The sequence below is a fragment of the Ambystoma mexicanum genome, chromosome 6p, assembly GCF_040938575.1.
Source record: "Ambystoma mexicanum isolate Mex_15411 chromosome 6p, UKY_AmexF1_1, whole genome shotgun sequence".
Classification (NCBI taxonomy): domain Eukaryota; kingdom Metazoa; phylum Chordata; class Amphibia; order Caudata; family Ambystomatidae; genus Ambystoma; species Ambystoma mexicanum.
In genome coordinates this window covers 616153565-616175576 of record NC_090935.1, presented here as the reverse complement: position 1 = coordinate 616175576, position 22012 = coordinate 616153565, and the positions used below count along the sequence as shown (strand labels likewise).

Genomic DNA, 22012 nt, shown 5'->3' with positions numbered 1-22012 from the left:
ATTAGTGCAGAGGTCAGGTGTAAGATAACCCAATCCATCCTATTCTCGCTCATGAATAGGACCACCCTGATATCTTCTGTTGTAATGTATCTCAATTTTGGACTGTGATGTGAAAGCTTTATCATGTTTCTGCGGTTCAAGATCAGATTATCCTTTGCTCGTAGAATTCTACCTTGATCCAATTGTCTGTCGAAAACTGGCCCAGATTTGTTAATGTTCTTGTCCTTTCTGTTTGGCATATCACTACTGGGAGATTGTTTCGACTGCCTATAGGGGGCAGCGAGTAGTACGCTGCTGGACATCCTCAACTCGGCAGCTCTGTCAGGTTCCAGCTCTTCTTGTTCTTCATAAATTGATATCTCATCAAGAATGGCAGTGATTTCTTCACAAATTGCCATTTCAACAGGTGAGTTGGTAAATTCAGCATAGTTTTTCACTTTATCCACTTGTGTGTTCTGGTCTCACATGCTTCCTTCTTTCATAGATTCTTCCAAGTTGTGATTGGCAGTCGTCCGACTTCTCTTTCTTTGCTGGATTTCTACCATTCTGTCTTTAGGTGGTGTTCTTAAATGTCTTAGAAATGCTCGGGATCCATTGGCTTTGTTTCTTTGTGTGGATGCTTGGTTCTTAGGTTTCTTTTGTAGGGTAAGTTCGATTTGAGGAGTAGGAACATGATCGTTCGACTTTTTTTCCAATATGGCAAAAGGTTTTAGGTAGCCCATTTCTATGTGCCCTGCATTAGATTTCGGTGAGCTGCCGGAGTTTATCAGGACTGGTCCTCAACATTAAGGAGGGATATTCTGGCCTTTCAGGGCTATCAGCAGTGCATACTGTATTGGCTCTCCCTCTGGCTTTTATCTATGTCAACCTCCTCAACTGCTTCCACTTCATTCATACGGTCCGATTCAATCTGACATATGGTCGTCTCCCTTTTACAATTAGGGCTAGTATTTTTTATTAACAGCTCTTTTAGTGGATTCACCTAGTTACTGTTTTTGAGGTTGATCCATCTGTTACCCCGTCGAGAATGTTCCATAGCGTCCTTGCTTTCATTAGCTTGTTCGTCATCTGGTTGGTAAATTGACCTTTCATCTACTAGGGCTGTCGGAGTGCTTTTGTCACATTCTTTGCGTCTTGCTACATCACAATCTGTTCTGCCACATTATGGATGTTTCAGCTGTCTTGTAGCTTGTTAAAGAAGCTATCCAAAAAGATGAATTTTGTATGGGTCATCACTAGAAGGGTTGTCTTTGGCAAAGGGAGCCATTGAGATGGTCTAAGCCGCCATGATGTTATGAAGTTGCGCTGTGGCCGAGGCAGATAGATGAGCCGTATATGCCACGTTCTCATGTTGAAAGAGTCATTTCCAGGGTCACTCCTCATGGTTATCTGTTGTGTATTACTTGACGATGTGAAAGATTCACTTTCTTTGTGTGATCCACCTGCAGGAATTTCACTCTGGATTCCAGAGCAATCGTGTTCTCGCGATTGTTCCCTCAATAATATTGTAGATTATGTGCGGGGAAAGTTTGTCAAGTTCTCTGGCTGTCCCTTGATTTCACTTCTGTTCAATTGTTGAGGTGGCGAAGGCAGGTTAGCTGCCATTTTCAGGATGCTCCCTTCCCCTGCTTCATTTGCGGGGTTATTGGGGCATGCTTGGAGCTTCAACCTGACTAGCTCACTTGTGAATTGAGTTAAACCTGTGGAGCCTGTTGATTTTTTGTGGGAAGCCAATTGATTTTTTTAGCTCCATTATGTCTTTCGATAATCGCTTTGCAAGAGCTGGGCATACAGAGACTCTGCTAGGCGAGAAGGCTCTGATCTCAGGCTACTAGCATGTTGCAGGGCTACTCTTAACCTACACCCAAAGTTGGGGGTTGCAAAGATTTGTTCCAAAGAAGTACACTCTGGCTCCAAAGCTTTGGTTAAACTTGATATGTGTTCCGGTTCTGTTGGAGGAGTGAGCGTTTCGTTACTCTCATTGTTCCCAGTCTTCAGTCGACTAGTGACATGGTTCAGGACCCCTCCTCCACCGTCGTCTTCTTTCTCTGTATTGAAATCAGCCTGCACCAGGGCAGCATTGGGTGTTGATGCAGCTTTGTTATTGTTATTCTTCTCAAGCATAAGAGTTATATTTGGGGTAGCCGTGTTCTCCAACCCTTGTGTTCACACAGTCAAAGGAGTTAATATTAGTCGTGCCCCTGGCTTGGGGATCTGGGGCATGGTCTTTGAGGTTCTCAAAAGGTGCGTTCACATATAATGTGCATGGAGTGTGTGAGCACTCAGTTGGCTCAGTTACAGATTTAATAGTTTGATTTGGGGACTGTTAGGGAGAATTCTCATTTATGGCTAATTTCCCTCACCTAGCGAGTCCCCCAGCAGCTTTACTGGACTTCTGGAGTTTATTTTTTTCCCCACTTGGTAAGAGTGAGCTTTTCCCCCACTCTTACCTGTGTTATATGTTTCTCTACCTGTTTTTGTGATTGTGGACTCTGAAGTACACCACTTCAGTAGCCACCTTCTTTTTGTGTGTCACACAGCACCGTCAGTGCCGTAGCACAGGGTTGTCTTTGAGACTTCCCTCGACTCCATTTCTGAGGTGACTACTGTCCCCCAGAAAAGGGTAAAGTTACCATTAACTTTACTTGGTCAATCTACCACAGATCCAGTGCACCCCCCCATCTTCCATGGAGTACTGGAAAGGGTTAACTCGTATCCCTTTGCATCTGTACCTCCTAGAGCATTGTTTCGCTCTTTTAACATTTAGACTTGGCTGGTGGCAGTGGTATATACCCTAACTTTTCTACCGCGATTATATTAGATAAACGTGGTACTGTTTTTGGCTATTATATTAGCCTCGAACATAAACCTGCTTGACCAAATCGTCTTTCTCTTGGCTCCGGTTGGGTTTATTCACCATTTCTTTTTGTTAAAGTCCTTCTTGTGTTTTACTTTGCGCGGCAAACTAGGTTCGCCTTCTTTGTTCACTGTCTTTTGGCGGGCTTCTGCCCAGAAGCCCTCCTCAAGGCGCCTGGGTGTCTAGGTGGGCTGAATGTGAGGGAGGGGTATAGTCACCCCCTGCACAGGGTATCCTAGGAAACCCAAGTCGCACTTTGTCATGATTGGCCAGGGTAGTTGTCCGGGCTGGACAACCCCCCTGCTGGGTGATTGACAGCCAGGCTGTGTGAATGGTTTTTTTTTTCGCATAAAAGATAGGTCTCTTGTGCTAGAAGTCAGAGTCGCCACTGGAATAACAAGGAACCGAAGAGAAGCGGAGAGAACGACAGCTGCTGCAACTACCCCGTCCCGGGGAAGCACTGCAGCAGTCCTGAGCTATCTGCCCTTCAATGACTCAGAAGATCCAGTCCGGAGTCTTCTTCCCTTGAGCTTGGTGGGGATAACCAGCTCATCTTCTACAGCCAGAGGATCATCTTCCAGGTTGAAATCGCTGCACACTGCTGTAGTGGTCCGGATAGCTACCTGAAGAGCCTCTCCTGTTTTTAAGGAGCTCACCTTTTATTCCTTGTCGCTGCTGCCGGCTTCATCCCTGTGTGGTGCAGACCCCCTTCAGACGTCCTCCTTCACAACAAAGCTCCAGGAATCGTGGGTCTGCGGGAAACCAACAGGAACAACTGCCAGGGCACTAGCTGCACCACTGGAACAAGGTACTGTGTTCTGTTGAGGAAACTGGGTGAATCCCTTTTTCTTCATTTCCAAGGCTTGCCCAATTCTTCCCTCCTTCTAATAACTTTTTCTTCTGAACATTGACAATATCGAAGTACTTTAGGCTACGTTGAATCGTGAACTGTCTGACCGTGTGATCTTTGGCAACTGGCCCTGGTGTCTTTCGACCCTTTGACTTTTGACCTCCTGTCTCTGGGTGTTTCTTGATTCTGCCTGCCTAACCAAAATATTGCCTGTGATTTTTGCCTCCAACTCCCTCTGGGTATATCAGGTGCTAAGTGTGTTTTTGCCCCGGTGGCATTTCATGTCACGGATACGCGTTTGTTTAGTAGACCGAACTGTCAAAAAGTGATTGCAATCGTATTCGTGGTAACGTGTTTTTTTCATAACATCGGTTCATTCAAACACAGGGTACTTACCTTGAGACTTACTGTACAAAGTGAATTGGTTAGTTGTAGTATATTTAAAGTGTGGTTTTTTATTGAAGTTTAATAGAAGTGTTGTGTTTATAACAAATGGTTTAAAAATAAATGTACTTATATTTTTCTACCTGAAACCTTGAGTCAGTGTTTGCTCGAGTCACAGTAATTGTGGTCCCTTTGTGTAATCTCTGCTACTGCTCATATACTCTTGAGATAAGCCTGGCTGCTCCGCCACTGCTACCACTCTGCCATAGTAGTACAAGCTTGTACCAAAGGTAAAACTTGTATTGCCACCTGTAGTCTTAATCGTGTGTAGTGGCCCCTAAGGGTACTGCACAGGATTCTGCCCAACAGGGACACAGCTACCCATGCCTCCTTTTGTTGTACCATATTAGGCTGCAGCAACTTGGGGGAATGGGGATTACACTCCACTCCTCACTGCGAGTCGGGCTTATACTGCAGGTATCATCCAAGTGCTGCGTTTTCTGGTGCATGAGGGGCCCTCTGGGCGACATCAGCTTTCGCGGGGCTTTTCTCCTCGATGGGGTCAGCAGTTCAATGATTCAGGCAATCCGACACCTGGTGCACCAAAGACCAAAAAGACCACTTGTCTTCCAACTCCGGAATGGGGATTTAATGTCTCTGCTGCAGAGCGTGATACACATGCTCCGCCTTCAGAGTAATCAGCAAGGAAAATAGACTCCGCCTAGCACCAGAAGACCACTCTTCTTCCCACTCCGCTGTATATGGAAGACACAAACTATCTTATTCAAATTTGGCTTATGTTTGTATAATGGGCAATCCAGTCGACAACACATCTTTTGGCTTGTTATAGCCATTAGAGCCCATTATGGTTTTTCAATTGGATTTGATGCTTAGGGATATTTTGTCTTGATTTTGGGGATTGTACAACTCGGCCTCCCTCCAGCTTCAAGCTGTCCACTCCTATCTCAGCTCTCTGCCATCACAGAGGAGTGGTGAGGTTTCACCTCTTAATATCACATTAAGAAAGTGAAAAAGGGGGGGGCGTGGCTTGGAAGTCATGGAATAGGCTGGGAACCCTGTGAGCTCCGTGATCCGACTACTTGATCCGACCAAGAAACAAATTTTTTTGATCAGCAGCGGCCCAAAAAGCATGTGCAGGCGTGGGAAGGCGCAGAGCATGAGCAGGCTGGCTGCGCATTTATAGCGGAGGAACAGACGGATTGTTACTTTGTACTGAGAGGCCGGCCGCGAAAGGGACATCAAAATGGCCGCGGACGAGAACAAAGATTCCGAGGGGCGCATCCCTGAGATGGAAGAGCTGTCTCAAATCGACAACAGCAGAGGAGGATCGCTAGCGGTGCAAAATAATTATCACATTGCCCAGTCCGGTGGCCGCAGTGAAAGAGGGTCCCCGACCGGCACAGCCAAGGACCTTGACGACCGGAGGAGGCATACCGATCGAGAGGGCCCGTGTGCACTATTAAGGCGGTAAGCGGGCCCCCAACGGTTGGGTACGGCAGTGACAATACTCCCAGTGAAGCGGGGGAGAGACGCTGGTGGAGTGCTCGGAGCGGAGCGCGGACGATCGAGAGAGAAAGCAGATACCATCAGCCCTTTGGGGATAACAAGAACCCACCCTTGCTGGGACTGAAGAATATGGGTGAAGGGGCTGACCCACGACCCATAGACAGCGCTATGCCAATATAAGCCCCAAAGACTGAAGGGTAAGCAACCCACATTAGACGAATACACTAAGATGCCACTCGGCCCGGAGGGAGCCAGGAACAAAGACAGAGCCCAAGTTGGGAGCAGTGCCACCATGGGCATGAACCAGGAGGTCCTGGAGGCGATTGCTGATCTGAAGGTGGCTTGGGAGACCAAGCTTGAACTGGCGGTGCCAGAACTAAAAACAGTGCTGGAGCTCCAGGTTGGGGCAGTGCAAGAGGACGTGAATCTACTATGGCAAGACGTTGGGTCTCTGGCGGAGCGCACGGAGAACCTCGAGAAGGAAATGGGCCCTAACACGGCAGACTGTGCTTCCCACCGGTCGTAGCTTCACGCCCTGGTACAGCAAGTGGGTAATTTGGAGAGCAGAGCGGAGGAGGCGGAAGGACGAGCCCGGAGGAATAATATCCGTATCGTTGGACTCCTGGAAGGAACAGAAGGCCATAATCCCACAGAGTTCGTTGAAACAATGTTGCTACAGGGAATCACTGGAGGAGTGCTGTCTCAGGGGTTCACGGTGGAAAGGGCGCACAGGGCCCTAACGAGGAGACCACTGCCAGGAGGCCCACCTAGGCCGGTGATCGCCAAGATACTTAACTACAGGGATCGAGAAAGGATCCTGGAACACTTTAGCAAAGGAGGGACAATACAAAGAGGGTCGGCAAACATAACGGCTTACCCGGATTATACCCTGATGGTGCAGCAGAGCAGAATGAACTTCGGGGCAGTCAAGAGAAGATTGCGAGAAGCGGGTCATAAGTACATGTTGCTTTACCCGGCTAAACTAAACGTTTTTCACAAGCATAGAACTTTATTTTTTGAAACTCCGAAAGAAGCTATGGGATGGCTTGACACGCAGGGTTGCCCCCAGGAGTCGGACGTCCAGACGGGAGAAGGAGGTGACGCAGATAAGTAATGAGCGAGAGGGGCACCAGAATTTAAGACTATGGGACTTGAATATAGTCACTGAAGTAGCTTGCGATCATGACTGACAAGGAGCCTTGCAGGACCCACCTTTACATCCCCCATTTAGAGGTTAGTTAGGTCGCCGATAGTGCGGTGACACCCTGCTGGGGTCTTGCCCGGGGTATCAGGGTAGGCCCAAATGCGGGGGGAGCCTGAGATCCAGGGATGGAGCTGGGCAACTGTTGGGGTGGGTGGGGAGGGAAGGGTTTGTGTGTTATGGTTTGTTATAGTTGGGGAAGAGTTATGGGGTGAGCTTACACCTCACGGAACACGAGACGTACCATGGGATACCTTAAGATAGTCACATGGAACGTTAGGGGGCTCAATAGTTATCTGAAGCGGAACAAGGTAATGATGTACCTACGCAGACAGAAAGTGGATATAGCCCCGTTACAAGAAACTCATTTAACGCAAGATAAACTGGAAGTGGTACACAAAAAATGGAGAGGGACAGTGGTAGGGGCAACATACTCTGCCTATGCAAGAGGGGTAATCACATGGGTGGCCTCACATGTTCCGTTTCAGTTGCTGAGCTCGCAGGTAGAGGCGGATGGTAGGATGGTGATCATGAGAGGGATGGTGGAAAATAGAGAGATCTGCAGTGTAAATACTTATGCCCGAACCAAGATACAGCTGCGTATTTTAGGACCCTGCATAGTAAGTGGCAGCGTGGCGTGAGCTATATTGTGGAGGGGGGGGGGGGAAGATTTCAATTGTGTGTTGAACCCCAACATAGATAGATCAGACACTAAAATAGTTAGACCCACCCCGGCTGCAAAGGCACTACATGCACTACTGGCGGATTTTGGGCTGACAGATGCATGGAGAAAACGTCATCCGCAGGATAGACAATATTCGCACTATGCAGCCCCACAGGGCCTATATACAAGACTGGACTATGTATTTGTCACGCAGGAGTTGCTGACCGAAATACCGCAGGCGGAATACAAAGCCAGAGTCCTCTCTGACCACTCCCCACTGCTGCTAACGTGGCAATACCGACCCCCAAGGGAGAGGATACCACATGGCGATTGCGTGCAGAAGCGCTTAAAGATAGCGTATTCAGGGAGAATATGCGAGAGGAAATAAGTTATTTCGAGATAAATACTGGCAGTGTTAAGACAGCAGGCACACTCTGGGAAGCCTTTAAAGTGGTAGTGAGAGGAATTGCTGACCGAATTACAGGACTCTGAAAAGGAACTGGAGAGGGTATTGGAACGGGGCAGCAACACTAAGGCAGATACAGAAATGGCACTGGGCCTGCAGCAGAAATGTGCAGGATATTGGGAGAGATTCTGTAATCTTAATTATAAAAAGTAGTACATAGAAAGACAACGTGCTGGAGGCGACAAACCAGGAAGACTCGTAGCGTGGCTCTACAAAAACGAGACTCCCAGGCCCCCAATCAGAACAATAGTGAAAGACAATGGCGACGTAGTGGACACGCAAGTGGGGGTTAATCAAGAATTTGTAGACTATTTTAGACGCTTATACGGAGACGAGACGGGACGGGGAGCAACAGGGGGGAAATAGGAGACATACTGGAAGATATTGGGATGCACCAAATTAATGTAGAGGAAAGGGAGGAGCTAGATGCCCCGATCACCCTAGAGGAGCTAGAAGAAGTGGTGAGGCAGCTGCCCACGTGTAAAACCACGGGAACCGACGGACTCCCAAGCGAGTTTTATAAGGCATATAAAGCAGAGATTCTCCCCCCACTGCTGAAAATGCTTAACGAAGCATATGAAGTTGAGAGACTACCGGAACCACTGCGCGAAGCGGTTATCATACCACTCCCCAAGCCCAATAGGCCTGGTAGTGACTGCGGATTCTATAGGCCCCCATCGATGTTAAACCAAGATAGTAAGATTTTAACAGCGGTTCTAGCAAGCAGACTAAAGAAGGTCATAAATAAACTAATTCACCCTGATCAAACAGGATATGTCCGAAATAGGAATATCTCTAATAATTTGAGGCGACTCCATCGAGTGGTCGAACACACTGAAGGAGACACTAGCGAAATGGCGATAGTGGCGCTGGATGCGATCAAGGCATTTGACTCGGTCAAGTGGCCCTGGCTGAAGGCGGCCATAGCCAATTACGGTATGGGGCCAGAATATCTTCACTGGGTAGAACTCCTATATAGTGCGCCATTAGCAAGAGTGAAGACAGGAACTGTGCTCTCTGAAAGGTGGCAACTTGGTAGAGGGACCACACAGGGATGCCCCTGGTCCCCCATGTTGTATATTCTGGGTTTGGAGCCTCTAGCGATTTATTTAAGGCAGCAATATGATGCAATAGGCATTGTCGTCAGTGAAACATCACATTTAATTTCACTATACGCAGACGATATGTTTTTGTATTTGCGCTACACAGAGGAGAATCTGCAGTATGTGTTAGAAGTGGTGGAGAGGTTTGCTGAACTCTCAGGTATAGCTGTGAACCCAAGTAAATCCTGTGTGTTCACGCTGGGCAGATATAGGGGGCTCTTGGCAGACAATTTGCCGGTACTCCAGATACCGTGGGAGGCCACAACCTTTAGATATCTTGGGATAGACATATACCACACAGTAGAAGCCGAACATAGGCATAATACAGAAAGAACTGTTCAGAAATTGGAAAACAGCATGAAGTTCTGGGCGAAACTCCCCTTGGCAATGATGGGGCATGGGGCGATGCTCAAGATGGTGGCATTGCCCAGATTTTTGCATTGCTTTGCGAACATCCCATACTCCATACCCCGGCGATTCTTTATTAGGTTGGACAGTATATGCAGGGAATTCCTATGGCACGGGATGAGGAACAGGGAAGCCCTGTGGAAACTCCAAAATCCGCATGAGAAAGTGGGCATTAAATTACCAAACTGGGAAGTATATTATGTAGCGAGCCAGTTGCAACATGTAACCAAATGGCTCTCTGCGGAGCCTACCTTAGAGCATAGGTTGCATCAAGGAGATTGCAACCCATATTTTTTGAGAGAAATGATACGGTTACCCAAGCGGGAGCTAAGAGGTCGTCCTGGGATGTTGGGTCTGGGGTGGGGGGATGTGGCAGAGGGCGTGCCGGTTGATGGACAAGCCGGCCCTGTGCTCTCCACAGATCCCGTTGGTCACTATGATGGGAACAGAAAAGCAACTAAGGTTAATGATTAGGAAGTATTGGGAACTAGGAATAGCAACATTGGGGGATGTGTGGCAAGAAGGGAAAATAGTGGAATTTGAGGAGCTGGTGGAACAAACAGGGTTGAGTGCTGGGCAATATATTACGTATCATGGTATGGTGCAACGAATTAAAGATACCTGGTCCGAGGTGGAACTTGTAGAGGAACCGGACACCACACTAGATGTGATATATGATATAGCAGAAGGAGGGCATGAAACGTCTAGAGTGTACGAGATGATGATGACTCAAGTGGGCAAGGAAGTGGTGCAACTTAGACTGGACTGGGAGGAAGAAGTATGGGACCTGATGAGTGACGGGATGTGGGAAAGGGCTCAGGGGTATCATAAAAAAGTATCAAGAAATGCTAGGTTGCAACAAATACAGTTGTATATAACTCTCAGAGCATATCTGACGCCTATAAAGATACCCAAATTTAAGAACGCCGGAAGCCAAGTGTGTCCCAAATGCATTGAGGAAAACGCAGGAATGGTACATATGTTCTGGGCATGCCCACTAATAGCGAAATATTGGAGAGACATAGCACAGAAAATGGAAGACAAGGGAATCTGCATGAAGGTGGATACTGTGTGGGCTTGTTTGTTGGGAGGGTTCCCCAGACCGCGGAAGCTTAAACATGTGAGTAAATTGAAAGATCTGGCATATGTTCTGGCGAAGAGAAGGATTGCGATGGGATGGAAAGCGTGTCACAAGCCCAAAGTGGAGACGTGGTGGAGGGACTTGCAGAAGTGGGCGGAGGCAGAAACAGTGGCATGGCAGGAAGCGTGTAAAGGGGACATAGAGTGTGAAGCTGGAGCCCTAGCGGGTTGGAGACAAGCAATAGCAGAGCTATTTGGGCCTTCGTATGATGGACCAAGTGACGATGATCAAATAAGCGTGGCGGGAGAGGTCACCCCACCACAAGAGGTGGAGACTAACAATGGGAGAAAGTAGGCTCGGGAGGGGGATGGGAAATACAGTGGGCAAAAAGTAACAAAGTATGTGTATTTATGAGCAAGTTATGTATCCACTGTACGTTGTTTGGTTTATTTGTTGTTTGAATAAAGTTAATAAAGATTTTTTTTTTTTTTAAAAGAAAGGGAAAAGGTATTAGAAGAGCATTCAAATTGCCTTTAAGAAGCTTTTTGATTTGATGGTTTCATTATGCATAGGGTAGAAAATTATAAAAGTGTTTTCATTAATAACATTTATTATATTGAGATGGTTATGTGTAATCACAGCGATAATAGCAATGATTTGTATCGCTTCTTTCTTATTATAAGAAAAACATTTTGCAGGCGAGCAAGCGCATTCATAGAGTACCTTTCTTGAGAGGTACTTCATGAACATATGTGCATGTGAATTAAATGTGGGGCATTTATATAAATAGCTGAATATTGTCCAACAGTGCATGTTACAATAAGGAATGGGTTGGTAGGAGGTTTAACAGTAGTCCCTCTATAGATTTAACAGCATTAGTAAATCAGTCCTGTGTGGATGAGTGAAGGTTGCTAACGCACTGCAGAGGTTTATGGTCTACTCTCTTTGATGCAGTGACAGTTATCTGCTTTTTTCGAACCTCTAACCCTACCACAACTCCCAATGGGGAGGGGTTTATCACACTCATTATGGCAGTGGAGGAAAAGCTATGGCTGTAGAGGTGATATAAATCACGTCATCACCACAACCTGGTCAGAATGTCAACTGAACTCACCCCAATGTAAGCTGCTCATTGCTTTCAATCAAATCTGATATCTAATCCATTATGCCTTCTTTTACAAAGAGAGAGCATAGTTGTTCACAGTGTATAAATAAACTACCTCTATTCTTGACAACCGCAGAATTTCTATTTGGAGTGCCTCCAGTGGCAAATATTTAAAGGTTATCCAGGGCCAAAAGCCACCATCTTAGATGTTTTTGATCAAGCACATCTCATGCCCCATCAAGCAGCCTAACTGTGCTTGTTTTAATTAGCCATTAGAAACGTCCACACTCAAACCATCCATTAGATTTAAAATAGAATTTACTTCTCACTTTCTCAAACCTGCGGGAAGATCCACCCCATGAATGGATCCACATGCACCCAAGCTACCGAGAAAATGACTGCCCTCCCCTACCACCTGAATCCTCCCTCCCTTTAGTTAAGAAGCACCCTTTTTCTATGCAGAAAAAAATGGTCTGAATAACCCAGATGGTGCTCAACATGCCAATCTTCAGACAAGCACAGGTGCCCAGAGACAACTACAGTGGTGATTTGGTGCAGTGAAAAAACCTTGTAGCGTGTGCTTTATCAAACTGAGCTTTAGTCATTTCCAAGGATGGGGAGGTGACAATTAGGTGATCCTTCTATTTAACCATTACTGCAATAACTGACATATCAACTAATAAAGTACTATAATGAATGAACAGTAGTACTTGGAACTGGTAGGTGAAAAAGACTTCCACTATTACTAACAATTGTAGACTGCCTTCTCATTGACTAGTACAGGGGAATAGGTATTCTTAGTACAAAAAGTGTGGCATTACTAGAAAGTACATGTTTTAGTGGCTTTCTTCTAAATACTTATTGCTGTTCACCTGACAACCTTAACCTGACAGAGGGTGCATCAGAGTACAATAACTGTCGAAAGCCTCCATATCAATGGATCAACAGAACATTACACTGTATATGAAAACAACCAGACCTTGCAACACACCAGATGTGCAGCCCATAAAAGTCTGCCTTGAAATAGAATTCAAGCATTAAAAACAACAAATTAAATGAGATTGCTGAATAAGAAAGGATGGCCTTGAACTTGGCACATAGACTTGTATCTGTTTGATGGTTGACAGGCACTTTATACAAAAACGTTTTAAAGTTACTGAAATAGAAAATAAATCAGACGTCGTGACGAGGCACAACGGAAAAAACAAGCATTGTGACAGATATGTTCCTTTAAAGAAAAGCTTGGATATGCAAAGTTCTCCAAATATTAATTTAAAGATTTATAAAATATATGTACGCTCCTGAGCGGAGAGTAGACTTCCAAAGCACAGGCTGTTAATTTAAGACACCATTACTCCATTAGAATAGTATTTTCTTTAATTCCTAACATTGATTGGCAGGTCCGTACAACAGTGAAAAGCTGCAGCCCAGTAAGGGTCTACGCTCACCCTCTGGACCCAAAAATAGGAACAAGTTACTTAACTGTAACTGTTGTTCTCCAGCATGGGTCTGGCATGGATTCACATGCTCATGAATATTCCCCGTCGTCAGACCGGGAATCCTCGGTATAGAAAAAAATCAGTATCAGTTTCGTTTCTGATCTGTCTTTCTTAGTAGTAACCAATCACTGGTCTCTGGGTCATACTGCCCCCAGCCAATGACTGCCCTCTCCCTAAACCCCGCCTCTGGCAGCCATCCTCAGATTTGGTAGCACGTAAAGTGGCAGTATGACCAAGTGAAGAGCCGCAGAGGGGTAGGCGGGAGGGTTCGCATGTGAATCCATGCCAGACCCATGCTGGAGAACAACAGTTACAGGTAAGTAACTTGTTCCTTCTCCAGCATGGGGTCTGGCATGGATTCACATGCTCATGAATATAAGAATACATACCAGTATACACAACCACGGGAGGTGGCAACAGGCTCAACATTAAGCAATACAAAATACTCAACATTAAGCATCTCTTACCTCCTCACCAGGCTCACCTTAAGTGAACAGGTTGCGCAGCACTGCTTGGCCGACCCTGGACTCCTCCCTGGAATCCCAGTCGACGCAGTAGAATCTCGTGAAGGTGTGCGTCGACCTCCACGTCGCAGCCCTGCAGATGTTGAGCAGGGGCACACCAGATAGGAACGCCGTGGTAGCAGCGATCGTTCTGGTCGAGTGGGCTCTCGGACGGCCGGGCAGCGGTCGGTTTGCCAACCGGTGACAGTGCATGATGCAGCCGGAGAGCTATCTGGAAATGGAAGCCTTCGAGAGAGCCTTCCCTTGATTCACAGGTTCAATGTTTACAAACAGCTGTGATGTCTTCCGAAATCTCTTCGTGCGGTCCACGTAGAACTTCAGCGCTCTAGCTACATCCAGCGAGTGCAGAGTCCTCTCAGCCGGCGACGGGAAGAAAACTGGCAACACCAAGGGTTCGTTAAGGTGGAAGTCCGAAGGCACCTTGGGCATGAAGGAGGGGTGCGTCCTCAGCACCACCCTCGTGTCGTGAAAAGTCAAGTATGGTGGCTTGCAAGATTGGGCCTGGATCTCTCCCACCTGTCGTGCGGAGGTGATGGCCACGAGAAAGGCTGTCTTCCACGACAGAAACTTCAACAGTGCCGAATGCATAGGCTCAAATGGGGCCCCCATGAGCCTGGTCAGCACCACGTTGAGCTCCCACGCTGGGGCAGGGGCCTTCACCGGCAGGAATGATAGGACCCAATCATTTCATAAATTCCATCACCAGCCGATGAGACCACAAGGACGCCCGTCCTGTAGTTCTGGTGTATCGTGAGATGGCGGCCAGATGTATCTTGGCTGGACTAGCTCACGCTTCCATCTTGGCCAATGACAGGAGGTACGGCAATACTTGAGGGGCCGTAATCCGCAGAGGGTTAATCTTCTGTGCACGGCACCAGACAGAGAACCTCTTCCATTTATGTCAGTAGCACGAGAGAGTTGTTTCTGGTGAGAGTTGAGGACGCCCTAGCCTTTTGCAAGAAACTCTCTGCAGTCGGCTGGGATGTCCTACCCTCCAAACTCTAGTGCTGCAGGAGCCAGGCCTGCAAGTTCAGCGACTCTGGGTAGTGATAAGAATGGCGCCTCCTTCTCTGGAGAGAAGATCCGCGTCCAACGGCAGCTTGACTGGTGTGGACGCTGACAAGTCCAGAAGGTCTGGGAACCAGATCTGTCTCGGCCACGCCGGTGCGACGAGGATCATCCTGCACCGGGACCTCTTGAGCTGGTTGAGCCGGAGCAGCAACAGCAACGGAGGGAACGCATAAAGAAATAGGCCGTCCCAGGGAAACGAGAAAGCATCGGCCATGCTCCTCGGCTGGGGGAACCTGCTGGCGAACCTCTGGCACTTGGAGTTCGTCGCTGTCGCGAAGAGATCGATCTGGGGTTCGCCCCATCGTCGGAAGAGTCGATCCACTTGATCCTGGCGTAGTTCCCACTCGTGGCACGCGCGCAACTCTCTGAAGAGTGAGTCGGCGATGGTGTTTTTTATTCCTGCCAGATGAAAAGGCACCGGAAACATCCCTTAGGCGACGGCCCAAGGCCACAGATCCTGGGCTTCCTTGGATAGGGCAGGGGATCTGGTTCCGCCCTGCTTCAGGAAGTAGAACATCGTGGTGGTGTTGTCAGTGAAGATCCTCACCACCTTGCCCTTGAGGGACAGAAGAGACCTGAAGGCCCAGAACACTGCGCGGAGCTCCAAGATGTTGATGTGGAGTGACTTCTCCTCCGGGAGCCAAAGTCCTCTCGCATGAAGATCTCCGGAGTGCGCTCCCCAACCTTCCAGGGAGGCCTCCGCCGTCACCTGGTGAGCTGGGGTCTGAAAGACCGTGCCCGCCGACAGATGAGCGGGTACCCCACCACTGGATCGCCTGACAGAACGTCTCATTGAGTGGGATCTTGTCCTCGAAGCTGCCCGTCGACTGGACCCAGCAGGCGTAGAGGAACTCTTGTAAGGGGCGCATCCAAAGTCTGCAAAGGCGCACCAGATAAATGCAGGAGGACATCATCCCGAGGAGGGACTTGATGGATCTTACCATGGCCATGTCCGTGGCCAGCAGACGCTGCACCTTGCCCAGGATGGTCCTGGTCCTTTCCTCCGACGGCGAGGCCAGCCGCGCCACTGTGTCGAGCTTGGCTCCCAGAAACAGGGCGACTTGCAACGGGACCAGGCGGGATTTTGGGAAGTTGATGGAGAACCCCAGGTCCGTGAGCAGCTGGACGGTCTGCGCAGTGTGCTCCACGGCAAGCTCCCTTGTCTTTGCCCGGATGAGCCAATCATCCAGGTAGGGCTAGATGTGGATCCCCTGTAGGCGCAGCCGCGCCACCACCGGTGCAAGGCACTTGGTGAACACCCTGGGTGCCGACTTCAATCCGAATGGGAGGGCCTTGAACTGGTAGTGCCGCCCTTTGACCACGAACCTGAGGAACTTTCGGTGTCTTTTTAGAATGGGGATGTGGAAGTCCAACGACGACAGGAAATCGCCCTCCTCCAGCTGTCCCACCACGTGCTGGAGGGTGACCATCCAGAACTTCTGTGCCTTGATGTACTTGTTCCGTCGTCGCAGGTCCAGGATTGGACGCCATCCTCCTGTCTTCCTCTTTACGAGGAAGTACCTTGAGTAAACTCCGGAGCACCGAAGCCTCTTTGGGACGTGTTCGATGGCAGCTTTCTTGAGCATCACCCTTACTTCCAATAGTAGTTGAGGGATGAGATTTTCCTTCCTGGCCACGGGTGGAACGCGAGGGCACTTCTGGAACTCGAGGGCGTGCCCTTGGGCCAGGGCGTCCAGCACCCAACGGTCGGTGGAGATGGACTCCCACACACTGATGAACCTAGTCGGCCGGCCTCCCACCGGGGTGCTTCGGCGGGGGCCCGACCCTACGGTCGGTTCAATCTTGTTTGGAGGCCGCCTTGCCTCCTTGACCTCCCTGTCGACGACGGGCACCACCTGACTTGCCGCGTCCCCTGTAGGCCTCCTGAGACGAAGATCTTGCCGCTTGGCGGTACGTTGAGGAGCCACTGCCGGATCCCTTGGAGGCACCTTGTCTGCCTCCGGCGCTCCAAAAGGACGGCAGTCGTTGTTGGAGCACTTCCCGTGCCCGGGCAGTCTCCATGTCTGTCTTGATAGCCTGAAGGGACTCATCAACCGCCTTTCCAAACAGGTTGTTCCCGTCGAAGGGCATTTCTAACCCCTTGGTTTGTACGTCCTGGTGGAAATCCGTCGCCTTGAGCCATCCTTGTCGTCTCAGGCAAACGCTGTTGCCCAACTGACGGAAACCGGTGTCAGCGATGTCCGTTGCCACCGTGATGGCGTGGTCCGAAGCAATCTCACCTTCCTGTAAGATTTCAAGGGCCTCAGCCCTTTTGGCGTCCGGAAGGAAGTCCAATAGATGGGCGATTTTGAACCACAACTCCCTGTTGTAGCGGGCTACGATAGCCAGGGCGTTGGCCGCCTTGATAGTCATCACTGCGGATGAGATGACCCGTCGTCCCATCATGTCCAGCTTCCTGCCCTCGCCGTCCGGCGGGGAAGTTGATGTTGAGGCCGATGCCCCCTCCAGCTTTCTTCTTTGCCGCTGCCGAGACGACCGAATCCGGGGTAGGTTGTGCCCGAAGGCACAAGGGGGCAAAATCGGGGACCCGGTCTACTTCTCATACCGGTCCCTCTTTGCAGGCGCCGTGGCAGGGTTCTTGAAGAGGGAGAGCCCCTCATCCCAGATGTCATCCAGAAGTGGTACGGCGAGGACAGTTTTCCTTTTAGCCTCGCGCTGTTGGTAAAGGAACCCTTCCTTTTTCTTCTCTTCAGGGCAGAGCTGGAAGAGCTCGGATGCCCTGGAAATCATGGCATGGAAGGATCCAATCTCGTCGGGCGGGGACGGCCGAGCAGGAGGCGACGGGGGACACGTTCCGTCGTCGCCTCCGTCGTCATCTGTACCGTCGTCATCTGTACCTGTCATAGCCGTGTCCATGCCTATAACATCCCCGTGGGTAGTTGACCGGAGGGAAGGCAGAGCGGGCCGCAGAGGTGGGAGAGGTGGCGGATGATGCGTCCTCTTATGCGGTGGACTTTCCGAATGTCCCGGCTCGGGTCTGGCTCAGGTACCACCGTCGGGGTGAGGGGCAACCTTGTCCTTATCTCCGAGCATAAGGACTGAATCGCTGACAAAATGGCCACCGAAGTGTCCTGCGGCACCGGAAACGACGGGCGCGAGGGCTCTTGAGGAACCTCGTCGGCGACACCGTCGCTCTCGTCGTCGCCCTCGTCAGGATCCCTCCCGATGGGCTGGGTCTCCTCCACGACTTCGATGAGCACTTCTTCAGAGGTTGTGTCCGTATCCACGATGGCCACCTGCCCCTCCTCCTCCTCTTCCAACGGGGACTTCGTGGGGTCTTCTCGATGGGCCTGAAAGACTACTCCCTCCGCGGTGGCAGGGAGACTCTGGATCCTGAGGTCGCCTCCACTGGCGTAGCCTCCACAGGCTGAGCCAGGGCCGCTGCGACATCCTCAATCGAGGTTTTAGCAGGGTGAATTAAGGCCATCGTCACCTGCACGCCTGGGGCCTTCACCTTGGGGGGAGGATTCGAGCCTCGCTCCCCCTCTGCTGAAATATTTGCGATCGACCGGGGCCTCTCCAGAAGCTTCGCTGGGTTCTCGGACTTCCTCTTACCCGAGCCAGAGTGTTGGCTCGTGGTTGATGGCGCCGGGGAGGATGCGCACTGTTTGGCGCTCCTGGTGCCCGCGGACTCGTGGTGCTTGGCCTTTTGTTGGGCCCGCGTTGCCGGGGCGCCCTCACAGGACTTAGAAGACCGCTTGGACCTCTTCTTCTTCTCGCCTGACGGGCTGTTACCTTCCAGCCAGTTGGCGAGACTGAGGTGGCGATCCTTCATGGTCCGCTCCGACATGTTCCCACAAAACGCACAGTCCTTCTCCACGTGCGTCTTGTCCTCATGGAGACAGAGGCATAACGAATGCTCGTCCTTCTTGAACACATTCTGAAGCTGGCATCCAGGGCAGGTCCTGAACAGCTTCCCGGGCGTCGAGCTTCCTTTCTCCTGGGCCAGGTCCGGGGTAGGCCTCGGAACTTCTGGAATCCTCCAAAAGCGTGACTTGACGAAATCTTCACCCTTGAGGGGCGTAGAAAACTCTGAAACGGGTCCCCGTTGATCGGATGTAGCAACGGTGGAGCTAGAGGCTCTTTTTGACCGGAAAATGAGAAAAATCTCCTGAAAAAGCGCGAAAACGCAGCAAAAGCTTGAGAGCTACAGCACGAGGACTCCCAACACTTGAACGTGCAGTAAAAATCTGAGGATGGCTGCCAGAGGCAGGGCTTAGGGAGAGGGCAGTCATTGGCTGGGGGCAGTATGACCCAGAGACCAGTGATTGGTTACTACGAAGAAAGACAGATCAGAAACAAAACTGATACTGATTTTTTCTATACCGAGTATTCCTGGCCTGACGGGGAATATTCATGAGCATGTGAATCCATGCCAGACCACATGCTGGAGAACTATAATTATTAATTAACAGTTTATAAAAACACAAACGAATACCAGAGGTTTTTTTTCCCCGATTTCTATATAGATTTAGACAAGTTTCTAAAACTATTTCCAACTTGAACACCTTATGTTTTATGTATTATACATTACCTTCAAAATAGAAAAACTATTTTCTACAGATTTTTAGGTTTATTACAAATAAAAATATACATTGCCCTGCCGATATTGGGAAGATTCTTAAAATGTAAAGGCAAATAAATAGCCCACCTATAGACTGCCCTTCCTGATTGGGCCTTAAATACAATTTTGTTACTAATAAACCTTTTTGCATGGAGCAGTTATCAAAGGAGGCTTTCCAATGTAAGATACAATAGGCAAGTTATGTGCACTGTCTGAAAGCGAGCAGCTTACTGACAACAGTTATTAAAAAATAGCCCTGTAATAGAACACCGAAGTTGACCTTTGACAGAAACTAAATTACATTACTTCTTCGAAGGTAGCAGAAACGGATCAGAACAGACACCTGCAACCAGAAACCCAGTGTACATTAAAAGCACTACATCAACAATAAGTTGTGCACTCAGTGCATCTTGTGGTACAATAACGCATAGAGACGTGGCATTAGTCAATCTTCATTGGTACTACCAAATCCTGTTTACCAACAGTACACTAAACTGTTCTAAAGATGCCCATTGCAGAGAACTTAGCTTCATTAGTGATCTACAGGTTAAGTCCTGTGCGCCGAACTTTGAGGTACATTTAGAATTGGGCTGCAAATTAAATGGGGCCGTGATTTCCCTGCTGCCCGTCCTTCATTGGCTCAGGTTATAGGGCAATGAAAAAGCAGTCCTCACCCATGAGTTCATCAACTTCATGATTGCCAAAGATGCCAGTGGAAAGGTTCCATGGCAAAGTCACATTAAGAAACAAATGTTGGAAATTACCATCACACATTTGTATCCACCTCTTAATGTTATATCGCGAGTGCAGAGAAGATTGTTGACTAGCCGCTTGCGTGATCATTTACGCTCAACGAGAGAGAGCTTGGAGCTGTTGAAACCCAAGAACAGAGGGTTAATGACCATCATGTCTTTGGGCTCGGTCACCAGCGGAGCGAGTCAGAACAAGGGCAAGGTTTGACTGTTTTCTTAAGTGCAGTGGTGGCAACATGGCCAGGGGAGAGTGGTAATCAGTCATGTCCTCTGTGTAATGCTCCATACGAGGATCTTAACCATGTGTTATTTTTTTGCCAAGCCTATGAGGGAATGAGAGGTTCTCCGTTATGCCCATTGCTGTGTGAATTGGGTTTTGTGCAATATTGAACCGCATTGACTTTATGGGTCGATTCTCCACGTGTTGCGTGGACTCTTATCGTACCTTAAAATAGCACTTTATACTAGATAGCATCTGCTTAGGTATACGTCATGAAATGTGGTTTTGTATGTTTGTTAAAAATGTTATATGATCATTTTATTTTTAAATGCGTTATTTTTGGCATCTTTATTATGTATTTTATCTTATATTTGCACTGTTTTTATGGAAAGATTTGTACATTCCCGAAATAAACATTATAACTACAGAGCAAAATAGCCCAGTCTCTTTATGAACAAATGTACAACTTGAAAGAGTAAATACCTTGTGTAGCTGATGGATAATGATTGCATTATCAGCTAATTTTTCGACAACATGGAAACTTTCAATGGTTGCTGAAACAAAGAAAGAAATTGAGTGAGAAATATAAACTTACAATTTCAAAACAAGATCTCTAACTATTGGTTGTCATTCTTTAGATGCATACTTGTGGCGGAAAAAGCTTAAGTGGCCACACTCAATCTTACTATATGGGTTGTGAGAAATACAGATAACTGATGCCGTGTTCTCAGCAGTCATGTTTCCTTAATTCGGAGCCCGCCCAACACAATCTTGCAATGTAACATTTTCCGAAGGAGTTTTGGCAGGAAAAAAAAAAACGTACTTTAAAATGAGTTCTTCGTCATGGGTAAATGCTTCTAATTTTCAAAATAACTTCCCCTTTTCAATGACTCTCAGAACACTTTCATCAAGTATAATTTGACTCCCTACAGGCAGAGCACTTAGAGACGCTTTTCACTTTTGGTGCAGAGTGAAAAATCTTCACAAACAAAATGTAAACCCATCTCCGACATGGTTTAGTGACATTCCATCCCTGCATGGGGGTAGGGAGTTATGTTCCTAAAACGTGCATTTCCCATTCTATTTCTCATGGGGTAAAGTTGTCTCTCACCTCCAGCCTAAACTGATGAATGGATTTGTGCATTGGACCCAACATTTTCTTTTGCTGGTTTGGTGAAAATGAGTCTACCATCTTGTTTTAAATAAAAACAAACAAAATTCTGTTGGTGCCATCTTGGCACTCAGGTCGTGTACACTGACACACAGGGCACATGTTACGCTCTTAACTAACTTCGCAAATTTGTGTTTATGAACACAGGCCAGGTCTGCAACCTTAATTGAGAGACAACCAGACCTGCTAGTTGAAAAATAGCAAATTTCATTGGTTCGAGGCCTGGAAGATTATTTTGAAAAGGCGGTGATTAGTGCATGTAGCTATTATGCAAGTTCCAGGACACCCTGTGCTGCACAAATTACGAAAAGGGGCATATTCCAACCCTCTGGGGGTCCCATAGGGAGTGCAGACCTGGTGCACAGGTCCCAGTATATAGTTCCAGCAGACAAACATGCATTTTACTATCCATATTTCATCCATCAGACCCAACCCTGTTACTTCCTGCTCTCTCTTTGGGAGCTCCCCCAGAGCAGCCGAATCCAGGGCTGGGGCTGTTGGTAAGGGGTAGACAGTGGACCCGCCATAGTCACTGTGGATCCCG

General features: G+C 48.4%; 1 protein-coding gene across 2 annotated transcripts in view; it reads right to left on the bottom strand.

Annotated features, from left to right (window-relative positions):
• Positions 1-22012, bottom strand: part of CERT1 (ceramide transporter 1) — a 1636484-nt gene that overhangs the window by 380337 nt on the left and 1234135 nt on the right. For both annotated transcript variants that reach the window (XM_069627469.1, XM_069627468.1), the window contains one exon: positions 20781-20851. In XM_069627469.1, the coding sequence (XP_069483570.1) occupies positions 20781-20851 (71 nt within the window). The remainder of the gene's footprint in view (positions 1-20780; positions 20852-22012) is intronic.